The 16,634-nt window shown below is 39.1% G+C and overlaps 1 protein-coding gene across 2 annotated transcripts in view; it reads right to left on the reverse strand.

Moving 5' to 3' along the window:
* Positions 1–202: 202 nt before the first annotated feature.
* Positions 203–16,634, reverse strand: part of LOC140167972 (uncharacterized) — a 37,120-nt gene continuing 20,688 nt past the window's right edge. For both annotated transcript variants that reach the window (XM_072191265.1, XM_072191264.1), the window contains 2 exons: positions 11,196–11,354; positions 203–2,244 (listed from right to left, as the gene is read on the reverse strand). In XM_072191265.1, the coding sequence (XP_072047366.1) occupies positions 544–1,977 (1,434 nt within the window). In that variant the 5' untranslated portion in view covers positions 1,978–2,244; positions 11,196–11,354 and the 3' untranslated portion in view covers positions 203–543. The remainder of the gene's footprint in view (positions 2,245–11,195; positions 11,355–16,634) is intronic.

The following is a 16,634-nucleotide window of genomic DNA, read 5'->3' on the forward strand; positions in this document are numbered from 1 at the left end:
CCAATTCAGCCAGGACCAGCATCAATTCTCGCCCCTCCAAGGGATGAAAGTCAAAATTTTCGTGCGCATTTCAACACAAAATCAATTCAAAGAACATTTTAAGATCGATATTCAACTTCTAGTAACCAAAATTAATTAGTGGTAGGCCTTATTTGTCCAAAAGTTTGCGCAATTCTTTCAAGTATTAAAAATTCTCGGGGGGTAGGGCGCCAATTTTGTTTCTTGCCCCGGGCGCTACCAACCCTAGTTACGCCACTGTCCCCAGGGGTCATTTTCCCTGAGCTACAGCCCAAATGGTGCAACTTTGAATTTGTCCTGACCTTTGACTTTGGATGACCTTTATGGTTTCATTGAGAAATAATTGAATTGTTATAAAATACACCATTAAGTAACATAGTTTATTGTACATTTGCAACCAAACATGTCGGTGGTTTATTTAGTTTCAATGAATGCAATAAGCACTCCTGCTGAGCAAAAGATTTGTGTGTGTGAATTCTGATTTCTGATGTGTTGTAGAACACTCTATACAATCTTTGACAATATTCACACCTCTTCGTGAGGTTTGATGTGGTCTTTGATGTGACTACTCATGTGGATTTTAAGAGTACTTTTCCGTGTAAACGTTTTGTGACAAATCTCACACTGAAAGGTTTTTTCTTTTGTGTGAGTGTTGATGTGAGTTTTAAAATTATTGCTGTTAGCAAAACATTTCCCGCAATATTCACACTGATAGGGTTTCTCTTTGGTGTGAGTTCTGATGTGGAGTTTAAGACTGCTCTGCTGTGCAAAATGTTTCTCACAAATCTCACACTGGAATGGCTTCATGTGAGAGTTGATGTGTTGTTTATGGTTACTATAAGTTGCAAAACATTTCTGGCAATATTCACACTGATAGGGTTTTTCTTTTGAGTGAGTTCTGACATGTCGTTTATGAGTACTCCTGTCTGCAGAGCATTTCTGGCAATATTCACACCGATATGGCTTTTCTTTTGTGTGAGTTCTGACATGTTGTTTATGAGTACTGCTGTCTGCAAAGCATTTCTGGCAATATTCACACTGATAAGGTTTCTCTTTGGTGTGAGTTCTTATGTGGCTTTTAAGATTGCTCTGTTGTATAAAACGTTTTTCACAAAACTCACACTGATAGGGTTTCTCTTTTGTGTGAGTTCTAATGTGGTTTGTAAGAGATCTTTTCCATACAAAAGTCTTCTGACAAATCTCACACTTGAAGACCTTTTCTTTTGTGTGAGTGTTGATGTGCTGTTTACAAGTATTGCGGTCTGCAAAGCATTTATGACAATATTCACACTGATAGGGTCTCTCTTTTGTGTGAGTTCTGATGTGGTTTGTAAGACTAACCTGATATGCAAACGTTTTCTGACAAACCAAACACTGAAATGGCTTTTCATTTGTGTGAGTTCCGATGTGGTTTTTAAGTGTGAAAGGCATCTGAAAATATTCACATTGATATGGCTTCTCTTTTGTGTGAGTTCTGGTGTGTTTTGTAAGACTGCTTTCATGTGCGAAAGACGTCTGACAATATCCACAGTGAAAAGGCTTTTCATTTGTGTGAGTTCTCATGTGTTTTATAAGAGCACTTTTCCATGCAAAGGTTTTTTGACAAAACTCACATTGCAAGGTCTTTTCTTTTGTGTGATATCTGATGTGCCTTATCTGTTTTTTTCTGTCTGTGAAATACTTCTGACAATACTGGCACTGTAAGATGACATTTCTGCTTTGAGTTTTATCTAAAACACATTTCTGACAATGTTCACATCTGCCTGTCTCTGTACGACCGCCATCATTTTGTTCACATTTTGGACAGTACATACTCTGCTGCCTTCTGACATTAAGCCTGTCATACTTCATCCGATGCCTACCAACATGGCTCTTCAATCCATCAAAGGAGTGAAAGTATATTCCACAATATGAGCAAGTAAATGGTTTAATCATCATCTCCGTCCTCCTTTGAATCATGAACAAATGACTAATTGATGATTACGTACTGCTCTACTATACAATGCAATGTATCAATCTTATTCTACTGTCAGAGTGAGTTTCACTTCAGGTGAGACCTGAGCGAGATTCACTGAATCAGACAGATCAACGCATCCACTCACATATGGGTTATTATTGATTTTTTTTAAAGCAGTCGTTTCGAAAGTAGGAATGAACATCCATCTATGAAGAGTCAATAGATGTACTTGCATGAGGTCTCAATTGTTCCAACATCCCCTGCAACATCTGCAAGAAATAAAAAGCAGGGAAGAGAAGAAACGGTAGGAATTTTTGTTTTTACTATATCCTCTACCATGTGATACACATGCAGTCAGGTCCAATATTTTGAGTATGTGGATGCATGCCGGCACACCCAGTATCCACTATGATAAAAATATTTGACCTGCCTGTCATCAGGGCCGTTCCTAGGGATTTTCCCGCCCTAGGCAAAGCCTCTCTCTGCCGCCCCACCAAAGCATACCAAAAAAGTGTTAAGAGGCCCTCATCATCAGTTTTGACTTATTTGTTTACTACCCATGACCGTTTTTCTTCCTTTTATCCGCCCTCATTTTTCTTCCCTTTTGCTTTCTCCATTCCTTTTTTTTTTTGCGCCCCTCTGCGTTTGCCGCCTGCCCAATTACCTGGCCTAATGGTCGGAACGGCCCTGCTTGTCATCTATCACATGATAGAGGATAGTAAAAACAAAAAATCCTAACGTTTATTCATTCTTAGTCAGTTATTATTTTGATACCTAAAACTAGATTTATTTGGGAAAAAATAAGTTACAGAAAAAAGAAGCTGCCTCAAAGCCGCCATGTGTTTGTTCTTCTCAAAACTTCTGTCTGCAAAGCATTTCTGAAAAGTACATTCAGAGGAGTAGATAATCTGGAAGTGAAGTACATCATCAGTATCCTCAGCCAGATCAGGCAGGCCATCTAGCCATATCTTTTACTTGTTCTCATTCCTTCATATCAACTCCAGTTAGCTAGGGTTAAGTGATTCCAGCTGCATGGTCGGTTTAGAGGCGCCTGATCCCGTCCGCTTACTAGAGACTAGTTTGGTCATCTGGGGGGTACATATACACAGATCCCCTTTTGACGGTGATGGCGTATCCCCATATGGGCAAAGCGTCTTGCTTTGTAATGCCGACACAGTATGGGTGCTAACTGGTGCTGGATCTTCTATTTTGGTTAGCTGGCCTGTGCCGGTTTCATTTTCTGAGGAGCAGATTATTTAGAAGCATAGTTTTAGATTTTTAGTAGCTCACCAGCGGGAGGTGGTGTTTCTTTCACTGCCGGCCCCCCACCTTGAGGAAGTCTTGATTATAAGAGGGCCAATTAGGTGGCAATCAATTGATGATCCCGCTGGTGAAAGCACAAGACAAATTCCCATCTGTGGTCTTTGTGTATATTTAACTTGACCCATGGGAGATGGTAAAATTGGAAGGGGTGCAAAGATTTTTTTTTTTTTTTTTTTTTTTTGGGGGGGGGGAGGAAGCTATTCTGAACCAGATTTATGGGCACCTTTTAAATAACATACTCTAAAAAGGCTTAGGAAAATAGTACAGTATGCACTGGTTCAGTTCAGTTCAGTTTTATTTTCATCTCAACACACATACATATAAATAACATGAATATAGAGAAAAAAACCATTTTGTAATAAATTAGTAACACTAACAATGCAATGCCAAATAATTTACAATTGAGATACCAATATTAATATTACAAAATAATATTTCAATAATGTGGTATGAGAGATGAGGATGCTACAGAAACGCAAAGCGTGTAAAGTTGTGGCACCCATGCACTATTTCCAGCATGATATGCTCGCATCATATAACTTGACCATAAAGGTTTGCAAATTGGCAAACCCAAAATTTGGCATGAGCAAGGGGGGGGAGCAAATTTTGGCGGGCCGAGGGGGAGCTAGTTTTGACACTCCATTTGGAAATTAGACTGGGTGAGGGCTCACAATTATATTGGACAGCCCCTATATAGTAGGCATCCCGATCACCTTATTTTTCACCATCTCAAAGCCAAAACTGATGCTTTTCTTTATCATTCCATCCAACGCTTCCCCAAACAAGGCGGTTCTCGAACCACGAGTCTCGCCTGCTTTCGCGATCGCCTGCTTTTACGATTACTTTTGGTAGAAGTAAATGAACCTGCAACAACCCATGGCGATTTGCCTGTTCAATTTGAGCTTGATTGGACCAATATTGGAATTTGACCTTTGATCCCTAAATTTTGGTGGGTCTCGGCTGGGCACAATTACCTGGCTGATGGTGACCGTAGGCCTACATCAAGTCTCATGCCCATCCGACAATTTTTACTAATTTGACCTCAGATGACCCCTACTGACCCCAAAATGACCTTCCAAAAATTGGGCTCTAAATGTTGACTGTACATGTCATGCCCATACAACAGTTTTTAGTCATTTGACTTCAGATGACCTCTGAGTGACCTCAGATGACCTTGCAATGACTGTCCAAAAATTTGGCTCTAAATGATGACTGTACCCACCAAGTTTCATGCCCCTGTGACAGTTTTTAGAAATTTGACCACAGACGACCCATGGGTGACCTCAGATGTCCCTGAAATGACCTTACAAAAATTGGACTTTAAATGTTGACTGTAACCACCAAGTGTCATGCCCATGGATGACCTTTGATGATCCCAAAATGACCTTCCAAAAAATTGGCTCTAAATGTTGACTGTACCCACCAAGTTTCATGCCCATACAACAGTTTTTAGTCATTTGACCTCAGATGACCCCTGGGTGACCCTGAAATACCCTTCCAAAAATTTGACTCTTAACCCTAACCCTACCCGAGGTTTTTTGGCTATCGGAAGGGAAAGAAGGAACGAAAAAGGAGAGAAGATGAAGAGGAAAGTCACTTGGCACCCCGGATTCAACCTCGGACCCCTCGCATGCCACGCAGAAGATCCCCAGCATGTAGCTACACAGGTGACGTTGGCCCGCCAACGATTCCCTGGGTACATATGACTTGGTCTGATTAGTCATCAAGTCCCGTGGAATGCATGCACGCAGAGAGCGGTTTTAATAGTGAGCTTTAGTGAGTCCTAGTTCTGTTAGGGTTAAGAAGGCATATAGGGAAAATATGCATGGTCATTAACCCTAACCCTACCCGAGGTTTTTTGGCTATCGGAAGGGAAAGAAGGAACGAAAAAGGAGAGAAGATGAAGAGGAAAGTCACTTGGCACCCCGGATTCAACCTCGGACCCCTCGCATGCCACGCAGAAGATCCCCAGCATGTAGCTACACAGGTGACGTTGGCCCGCCAACGATTCCCTGGGTATATATGACTTGGTCTGATTGCGTCATCAAGTCCCGTGGAATGCATGCACGCAGAGCGGTTTTAATAGTGAGCTTTAGTGAGTCCTAGTTCTGTTAGGGTTAATGTTGACAGTGACCACTTATTGTCATGCCCATACGACAGTTTTTAGTAATGTGACCTCAGATGACCCCTGAGTGACCTTGGATGACCCCGAAATGACTTTCCAAAAAACATGGCTCTAAATGTTGACTGTACCCACCAAGTTTCATGCCCATATAACAGTTTCAAGTAATTTGACCTCAGATGACCCCTGGGTGACCTTGGATGACCCAAAAATGACCTTCCAAAAATTTGGCTCTAAATGTTGACTGTACCCACCAAGTTTCATGCCCATACGACAGTTTTTAGTAATTTGACCTCAGATGACCCCTGGGTGACCCCGAAATGCCCTTCCAAAAATTTGACTCTTAATGTTGACTGTAACCACTAAGTGTCATGCCCGTACGACAGTTTTAGTAATTTGACCTCAGATGACCCCTGGGTGACCTTGGATGACCCCTAAATTACCTTCTGAAACTTTGACTCTAAATGTTGACTGTACCCGCCAAGTTTCATGCCCATATGGCAGTTTTTAGTAATGTGACCTCAGATGACCCCTGTGTGACCTTGGATGACCCCGAAATAACCTTCCAAAACTTTGACTCTAACTGTTGACTGTACCCACCAAGTTTCATGCCCATATGACAGTTTTTAGTAATTTGACCTCAGATGACCCTTAGGTGACCTAGGATGAACCCGAAATAACCTTCCGAAAATTTTACTCCAAATGTTGACTGTACCCACCAAGTTTCATGCCCATACGACAGTTTTAGTAATTTGACCTCAGATGACCCCTGGGTGACCTCGGATGACCCTGAAATAATCTTCCAAACATTTTACTCTAAATGTTGAGTTGTTGACTGTACCCACCAAGTTTCATGCCCATACGACAGTTTTAGTAATTTGACCTCAGATGACCCCTGGGTGACCTCGGATGACCCTGAAATAATCTTCCGAACATTTTACTCTAAATGTTGACTGTACCCACCAAGTTTCATGCCCATACGACAGTTTTAGTAATTTTACCTCAGATGACCCTGGGTGACCTCGGATGACCCCGAAATAATCTTCTGAACATTTGACTCTAAATGTTGACTGTACCCACCAAGTTTCATGCCCATACGACAGTTTTAGTAGTTTGACCTTAGATGACCCCTGGGTGACCTCGGATGACCCTGAAATAATCTTCCTAACATTTGACTCTAAATGTTGATTGTACCCACCAAGTTTCATGCCCATACGACAGTTTTTAGTACTCTGCCCTTAGATGACCCCTGGGTGACCTCGGATGACCCCGAAAGAATCTTCCGAACATTTTACTCTAAATGTTGATTGTACCCACCAAGTTTCATGCCCATACGACAGTTTTTAATAATTTGACCTCAGATGACCCATGGGTGACCTGAGATGACCCCGAAATAATCTTCCAAACATTTGACTCGATGTAGCACCCCAACAGAGACATTTTTGACATAAAAACCCGTTTTAGACATTTTTTTGAAAAAATGCTTCCTTCACCCTAAAAAGGTTGTTTTAAATGTACAGTTTCCTATACTTTTGTACATGAGAGACATTCTTAAAAGTCTTTTTTTGGCCTAATAACTTGGCCTACATGACCGAAATTGATATATATAATGCGCAATATAAAAACATTATTTAATTAAATTTTTGACCCCCCCCAACTTCGAGTGTGTGGGAGGGGGCCACATGGGGGGGGGGGGTGCTAGTGAACATTTGACTCGATGTAGCACCCCAACAGAGACATTTTTGACATAAAACCTGTTTTAGACATTTTTTGAAAAAATGCTTCCTTCACCTTAAAAAGGTTGTTTTAAATGTACAGTTTCCTATACTTTTGTACATGAGACATTCTTAAAAGTCTTTTTTTGGCCTAATGACTTGGCCTACATGACCGAAATTGATATATGTAATGCGCAATATAAAACAATATTTCATTAAATTTTTGACCCCCCCCAACTTTGAGTGTGTGGGAGGGGCCACATGGGGGGTACTAGTGTGCATCCTCTGGTCATACTACCCCTACCACATTATGTTGACCGTACTCCACCAAGTATCGTGCCCATACGACAGTTTTTAGTCATTTGACCTCAGATGACCCCTGGATGACCTTGGGTGACCTTGACGACTAACTAATCAATACAAACTTGTTCTGTCTGGGGTGAAGATGCACCCACCCACCAAGTTTGAAGAACGTATGCACCCCTAGTCTCCGAGAAAATAGGTTTTTGCATTTTATGCATAAATTATGCAAATTAGGTACTTAATTACCATATTTTGCGCTGAAAATCGAATCGGATTGAGATCCTCTGGTCATACTACCCCCCTACCACATCATCATAGGGCTTAGGGATCTTACGAATCCCCAGATACAGCTCCACAAGGCGGATTTCTTCAGATTTCCAACCATATTTGTAGAATCGTTCCGCATAAATTATGCCAATTAACAACTAAATGCGCATACTTTTTCATTAAAAACTAATCAGGTGATCAGCAGATGTGTATCATAGCTGACGCCAGGTTTCATTACCATGCGCCCGACGGATCTTGAGATAGTCTGTCCACAAACTCCGCTATCAATTTGCGCTGATTTTCGCATAAATTATGCAAATTAGCTATGTTAATTTGCATATTTTTCCCCGAAAACATACGGTTACGGAGCAAACTTGGATACCCTTCCTCCCACCAGGTAGCGTCGCCGTAAGTCTTACGGTTCCCCAGATACAGCTCCGGACGGACACACATACATACATACATACACACACACATCCATCCATCCACACACACGGACAGACAGAAATAGTGATTACTAAGTCCCATCCTGAACAAAGTTCAGGCGAGACAAAAATGGTCTGACCTCCCCCGTCACATCACTGATATTTATTTGTGCAATAGCTTTAACTGCTTCAAATCCCACTTGAGAGACTACTTTCAGTCCATTCAAGAAATTTAATCCTTGGTGCCATCTATGTTTTGTTGTGGTGATAGGGTGGGAGGGGGGGGGGGATTATCTCATTATGTTGTGGTGTGTTTTTTTCCTGCTTGGCTAAGTGCAATATATTGTGTCTCTTGTATTTTGGGGCTTCATGCTTCTAGTTTTAACATAGTGCTGTTTTTAAAAAATGTTTGTACTTTTAATGTGTTAAGGGGTACTACACCCATTGATTTTTTTGCATTTTTTGCATTTTGTGAAGAAATTACAAAAAAAATTGGACAAAGTGGTATGCAAAATGAAGGGGCAAATCTTCTCGTTTTATTGGTGGCATCGGTATCAAGGTAGCTTACATGCTTTTAAAAGTAGAAGCCAAAAGGTGGTACATCACTGATGATTTAAATTCACTTCATTTTGGAAAGCTTAATATCAACGGATTTCGTTAAAATTTTGGATATGTGTTGCTAACACGTTAGGGAAATAAAGTTGATATGTAAAATGGGAATAAATGGTTCCTGATTTCTTTTATGACTTCATGAACTTGGTGCTCCACAACTATCAAAAAAGGAACTGGTTAAAATGCTTCTATTTTCAATGTTGAGCTATATTTTGTATTTTTAACTTGCGACATTATTTCACTGAAACTTAATTAAGCCATAGGTAACAGGTTACCACAACCATACTACAGCAATGTTGAAAAAAATTGTATTTCTTGTCACCTATACCACCATATTGGGTAGTTTTCCGTAAGCTTAGCTTTTGTGATTTTGGTAACTATTTTATATTTATTTGTGAAATCCATCTCAACTAGGCATTCTAAATTGTACTCACCATTTACATCCCAAGGTATATTAGTATATCCACCTTGCACTTCTCGATATATATCCAGTTAAAGACAGAATATCAAAATTATTCCTCATTATGATACATTTTGTATCACAGACTCTCACATGTGTATTCAAAATTGATGCTTAAATTTGACCTGAACCAATTGACCTATAACCTGACATACGGTGACCTAATAGCCTTTTCTTCTCCTAACAACACATCAATAACAACATCAATATCAAATTGACTAATGACTATGCATCTATTGTGTAAGTGTTTATTTAATTTATTCAGTGTTATATATTTTGCAAGCACCACTAGATTTTCTATAGAGAGTATAACAAAGGATTTAATGTATTCTATTCATGTACCCTACTTGAACATGTTGAAAAGAATAAATTATGGTTTGTTATGAAACACGCATCTGAGTTACCAGGATACGGTAAACAAAAAATATATAGGGCTAAAATGACTTACTATACAATGGTTTAAAAACACCTTTTTTATTTATTTTTTAATTTTTATTTTATTTCACATGATCTGTGCATATATCGCCTCGCTATAAATGACAAAATATTTTTTTAGACCAATCAAACCAATATATGGGTGTAGTACGCCCTTAATAATCTTTGTAATTTTTATGTGTATTTATAGTGCAATACTTTGTTTATTTTCATGACCAGCTTGCAAGGGTGGGGTCCACTCATCTTTTAGATGTCAGTGCTTTATTTGCCACTTTTGTTGGGCCCTGGCAGCCCTTGCTTGCTGGTCTAATTTTGCTGTATATTTTTGTTGAAATGCCTAATGAATAATAAATAAATAATAAATAAATATATAGTGCTCGTCAGTTTACTACTGTCAATGGAAAAAGGCTGGCAGATGAAGTTCTACAGGAAAATTTAACAAACAGGCTGATCACATCACTGTCAACTACCAGTACACATCATGCAAGACTGGTTCCACATTTACCTTTTATTTACACATTTCGAGTTTGTATTTTAAGATCACTTTGATGATAAACCGTTTTTGATGCTACTTGTGTTGGTGCTTTTCTTTTGTGTGAGTTTGGATGTGTCTTTTAAGAGCATGTCTGACTGTAAAGAATTTCTGACAATACTCGCACTGATATGGCTTTTCTTTGGTGTGAGTTCTGATGTGGTATGTGAGGCCATTCCTTTGAGTAAAACATTTCTGACAATATTCACACTGAAAGGGTTTCTCTTTGGTGTGAATTCTGATGTGGTCTTTAAAGTCATTGCTACGTATGAAGTATTTCTGACAATATTCACACTGATATTTCTTTTCTTTGGTGTGAATTCTGATGTGGTTTATAAGAATACTTTGATGTGTAAACGTTTTTTGACAAATCTTACACTGAAAAGGCCTTTCTTTTGTGTGAGTTCTGATGTGACCTTGATGAGAACTACTGTTAGAAAAGCATTTCTGACAATATTCACACTGATAAGGCTTCTCTTTGGTGTGAGTTCTGGTGTGGTTTTTAAGATTAGTTAGCTGTGCAAACGTTTTTCCGCAGTACTCGCACTGAAAGGGCTTTTCTTTAGTGTGAGTTCTGATGTGTCGTTTACAAGTACTGCTGTCTGCAAAGGATTTCTGGCAATATTCACACTTATAGGGTTTTGTGTGAGTTCTGATATGTCTTTTCATGTTACTTCTATCCGTGAAACACCTCTGACAATACTGACACTCAAAGATGACACTTTTGGTTTGAGTTGTCATGTGTATGGTAAGTTCACTTTTATCTAAAGCACATTTCTGGCAATGTCCATATCTGCTAATCTCTGTATGACTGTCTTGTCTTTTACAATTTGGACAGTGCATACTCTGCTGCCTTCTGACATTTAGCCGGTTATACTTCATCTCATGTCTACCAACATGGCTCTTCAATCCATCAAAGGAGTGAAAGTAAATTCTACAATAAGAGCAAGTAAATGCTTTAAACATCATAATGAATTATGGATATAGACTGGAGCCGATGATTTCTCTCAATAGATGGTTACTTACGATGTAGCTTCAGTGTAGTAGGCTTTGAGGAGACACTCCTGAGTAAATCTATGGTGGGTTGAACATGTATTTATGCTTGAAGATTTATGCTGGTCACTTTGCTTGATATTACATATGTAGGGCTACAGTGATACTACAATGGTCACAATTATCCAAAACCTGGATGGAAAAAAAGGGAAAAAATAATCAAGTTTTACTTAATCACGGGTGGGGGTCATTTGAATATAAAAATGCTACACATGCTGATGTAAAATTAAACAAGGCGATTCTCAAACCACCGGATCGATTCTCGAACCTCGGATGACCCAAAAAAATGACCTTGCCATTCTTTATCTTACTTGGTCATTCCCACCAAATATTATGACCATGGATGACCCCAAATGACCTTGACATTCTTTGTCTCACTTGGTCATTCCCACCAAATATTATGAGTCTGGTAATCTATGGCGATTTGACCTTGTATGACCTTGGATGACTCCAAAATGACCTTGTCGCTTTTGTCTTGCTTCTTACCAAATATCCTGAACCCTGTGTCATGAACCTGTTACAATCTATGGCAATTTGACCTGCATGACCCCAAAATGACCTTGAAATTCTCTTCGCGCGAATTTATTTCATTTTGCACGATATTTCAACAGTTTAGCTTCAAAATGTTTTGTGCGCTTCCCGCGCATTTGTACCATAAACTTATTATGTCACCAAAAGGTGCTGAATTCATTATACTTCCAAGAAATTTTTCCAACCCCATCCCCCCAAAGAAAAGAAATCTATGCCACTGAGGAAAACGGTCATGGGCAGTATAAAAATAGGTAAAAACTGATGAGTTTTCAAGGGGGTAACCCTCTTGGTATGCTTTGGTGGGGCGGCAGGGAGAGGATTTGCCTAGGGCGGCAAAATCCTGTAATGTCAAACTAATGTCAGAATCGGAATCCTTGTACTCGACATATCTTAAGTGTATATAAGTGTCTTTGTGCATGATTATAGACCTGTGCTCTGGTTCAAAACTTAAATTTTCAAAATGGTGGTGGCGGCCATTTTGGATTTTGGCCTCTAGCTAAAAATGCCGGGATTTTCGCGAGGGACATAAAGACACATATTGAGACTGAAAAGTGCAGAGTAACGCTGAAAAATTATACAATAGATAATACCACTGAAATAGCACTGAAAAGAGTTCTTTTGTTATCAGATTAATGTCTATAATCACACTGAAAATAGACCACAACATTCTCAAAATGAGAGGCCATTTCTTAATAATCTCACTGAAATGGTTCTAATCACACTGAAATGCATTGGGCCATGCTATTGTTATGAAAAATAATCCCTAGAAAATAGCCACACTGAAAATACCCTGAGTAACAATGGAAATGGATCTAGAGTAACGCTAGCTCGAGATACTCTAGCTAAAATACAGGTTTACATTTACTATCTTACATTATCTTGCTGTATTTCAGCTAGAGCTCCAAACGACAAGCTTCCGGTTTTTTGGAGAACAATACTGTTACGTAAGATGAAGAAGAAACCCGCCGGAGCCCGCCCTACTCATTATTTCATTGTACTTATTGCAATTTGCTCCACACATTACGTAATCAACACAAAGCTTTTGTGAGGATTAGTGAGTGGATAAGAAATTGACAGTGGAGGATACAAAGGACACACCGATTGTTAGTTGTCAATCATGAATTGCCGCAACGTATTAATATTTTACTGCATGGCATTCCGCAAACACCAAGACAAATTATGCCGTATTTTTCCAAAGATCATCTCATATGAAGTAAGCTGAATGCGATCTGTACTTTTGTAACATTCCGATCGCTTTTGATCACCTATTATCGGCAAATTTGCTTGAAAACATGTGAGTTCATGTTGTGTAAACATAATTAGCATAGACACAAATGAAATTACGATGCAATACAATGCAATTTGAATGCGCAGCAGATCTATAGAAATAACGCTGTTCGGTTTTATGCAGAATTAGACCCTGTCTGAATAACGCTGAAAATGGTTTTCAGTGTGATTATCAGCGTCAAACTTTCATAGTGCATGGGGGGCTATTTTTTTTTCTAAATGGTCCATAGAAGTCGAATCAATCATCAAACCTTACTAGCCAGAGAGTGGTCACCAAATTGAAGTTTTTGGCCTAACTAGCCTGTTCAGCAACTGGATGAGGGACTGCTGCACAGTGTCGACTTCCTATACGATAAATATAAATTTAATACTCCGTTGGTGAGCGACGGGCGAGTGGTATTTCACCGAACGCAAGAAAAGGATAGGTCGCTTACTAGTCAACTACAAACTCAAAACTGAGCAAGGTATTCAATTCGATTGAAATCGATATTCTATTATTGACGTAGATAAAGAGAGTGATAGTGTGTCAATAATGTACATTGTATTGCACCTCGATTCTACATGCATTCCTTTATATAAATATTTTCTCAAAGAGTTGAAATGATCACAATTTTTACCCAGGATTTCAAAAGTTTACCGCAAAATTGCAGTTAAACATATCCACAGCAAAATACCGGTCCTCACTAATTAGTGCATTTAATTTCCAGTTAGTGTAATTACCCGTAACCACTCGGGTATAAGCCCACCTTCGGCTATAAGCCCACCCCCCTATTTTTTAAACCATTCAGGGAACCCCGCAGGGAACAAGGGTGCACTCGGTTATAAGCCCAGTAGTCATTTTGGCTAACTTTTTAAATCATATCAATGCTTTCCTTTCACATTTAAGAACAAGTATTTAAAAAATATCAGTTAAAAATTAACATTCCATACTTAAAATTTTAAAAAAATTGACAAAGATGATAGAAAATACTGATACATTGGGCACATGTACAAATGGGGAAGATTTTTCTTATTTTTAAATTCAACTACTAGCCCCTCCCCGGTTATAAGCCCACCACCATTTTTGAAGTTAAATTGCCCATCTAGGGGGTGGGCTTATACCCGAGTGGTTACGGTAAGATAAAACCTGAGATTTATCTGACAACAAATAAAATTTTCTTGCAATAGAAATATCATATGGGATACTGATATGGTAGGCCGCAACCGCCACAACGTGGAGCTGCTACGTGTAGCTGACTTTTTGCTCCGTGGAGCCAAATTAGCTCAAATTGACCAATCAATGATCATGTTAGAGTTTTTCATTACTCGGAGGTAAAACTGACCAATCAAGTATGACTGAAGCGACATTACGTGAAGCGAATTTATTAATTAAGAATTTGCCAGACGAGCGTCACGTAGTTGCAAAATATCCTCGGTCACGAAAGTTATGATTCAAAAAGTAGTTTATGAAAAGTACGAACCGACTTATTATTAAGATGGACATGCACTCATAAGAAACTCATACCGGGACTCATACAGTATTGTACATAACTATATAGCCAGGCAGAGTGGTGGTAAACCATGCACACAGTTCTGCGATCTGCAGTGTATCGCCGGAGCTAATTTGTATAACTTATGCGCGGTGTGGCTCATGCGAATTCGACCTTCAGCAAACTGCAAACCAGTTCGGATTTACTTTATATACTAGTAGTAGGCCATACATACTGTAGTTACTGTCCGCTTTTCCTATACACAATACTCAGTGCGCCACCATTGACGCGTGACCTCTACAAATAGTGTATGTTAGAAGTATAGGCCATTGCCTAGTTGACGCCACTGTGTAAAAAATAACCGCCAATATTTAAAGTATTCTCTGAAATTCTAGAAAATATAGTTTTGTATGTCCTAAATTTTTAGCTAATTTAGGTGTTTGGAAATATTGGTACTTTTGTACCAAAAGATATGAAGAAATTATTTCTAAACCGTGTTAAGTCATTAAGCTTCTCATTTTCAAGAACGCTGGTTAACAATAAGCAGACTATTGTCTCATTTCGTAAACAAAAGCCCACAGTATTGTTACCTTTATGCTCGCTTTATAATCGCTTCACCCAACTGAAACTATAATACCAGCTCATTGCACAGGTAAAACAGACACAAGTGCAGTGTGTATTTAACCAGAGAAGATCTGATGTAACATAGTTGAGCTGTTTTCATTGAGTGTTATCTTGGTTTAATAGCTTTTAATAGGGTTTAAGTCCTTCAAAGGTCGTGGTGAGTTCTACTGTAGACATGACTGCATCATGATTATTTTAAAGTCAACAACATTCAACAATATGATCACCGTGATAGTATGAGAGTATCAGTACCGTGGGTGTCAGTGATCCTGGCCTGACACAGTAGACAAACAAACAAACAAACACGCCACACACATGACACATGCATGCAAGGTAACATTGACTATACACTAATCAAACAATGGTATTGATCCTGTACAACTGGTCGTGGTTTATTTACAATCGATTCATTTAATATCCCCATAGTAAGGCCACATAAAAAATAAAATTCGTTTCGCGTCCACCTGGTTTTGAAAAATGAGGCGGGAGGGAGGTTTTTTTTTTTTTTTTTTTTTTCATTCAATATTTTATGAACGAACTACGAAGAACACAACACAGCAACAGTAACCATAGACATAGCTGCCGAATTCGGTCACCAAAAAATACGGCCGGTGGCCTACTTTCCGCTTCTTTTGCTCAATACATTTATCGGTATACCACGAAATATTAATACTGCAAATCATTGATACATCTAAATACATTTTAAATTCTATAAAACATAACAAGAAGGAAGAATTAACTCAGTAAAATGTTTAATTCTATGCATGCGGACTGCACGGCACTTCGATATCGTATTTTCATAATTATCTAAAATCCCGCGATAACACTAAACAGGCATTGATCTCGGCTGTAATTTATAGTGTTCTACCAAGGATTATTAGGTTCTACTTTATGGCGTTCGGATTTAGTAAGAAAAAGATCGTCTCCAAGCTTCTTCAGAGGTGGCTAGACATGTTTTCTGTTTGTTTTCGTATTTGTCAGCATTTTATCGTACTTTTGGGAAAAAAATAAAAAATAAAAATAAATCCATGCGGGGCCCAAAACCTAGGCGGGCGGTGGACGCGAAACGAATAATTAATTTTATGTGGCCTAAACATTAATTTTGGCAAGAGTTTTCTCTCTCTCTGAACGAGGATGAATCCACTGGCTCTGCGTAATGAAAAGATCTAACATGATTGGTCAATTTAGCTCGCCGAAGAAGAAAAGTAAGCTACGCCAGTAGCAGCTCCATCGCCAGGCGATTACGCCAGCCATATATTGATCATGCGAAAATCGTAAAACATAGAATAGAAACAGTGTGGCAGGCTCTCAAAATCTCAAATTGTATGCTTAGCCCGAGTCGCACGGCCTATCTCGAACAAAATCACCATGCGTAGTTGTTGAAAAACGTGAGGATTCATCGTACTATCACGGCAATTTTTAACACGAAGATATGGATGATGACGGTGTGTGCTGCGCGGTGCTTCTAGCACCATATTTCACCAGTTTAGCTTCAATATGG

This window comes from Amphiura filiformis, chromosome 13 (assembly GCF_039555335.1).
Source record: "Amphiura filiformis chromosome 13, Afil_fr2py, whole genome shotgun sequence".
NCBI classification, from domain to species: domain Eukaryota; kingdom Metazoa; phylum Echinodermata; class Ophiuroidea; order Amphilepidida; family Amphiuridae; genus Amphiura; species Amphiura filiformis.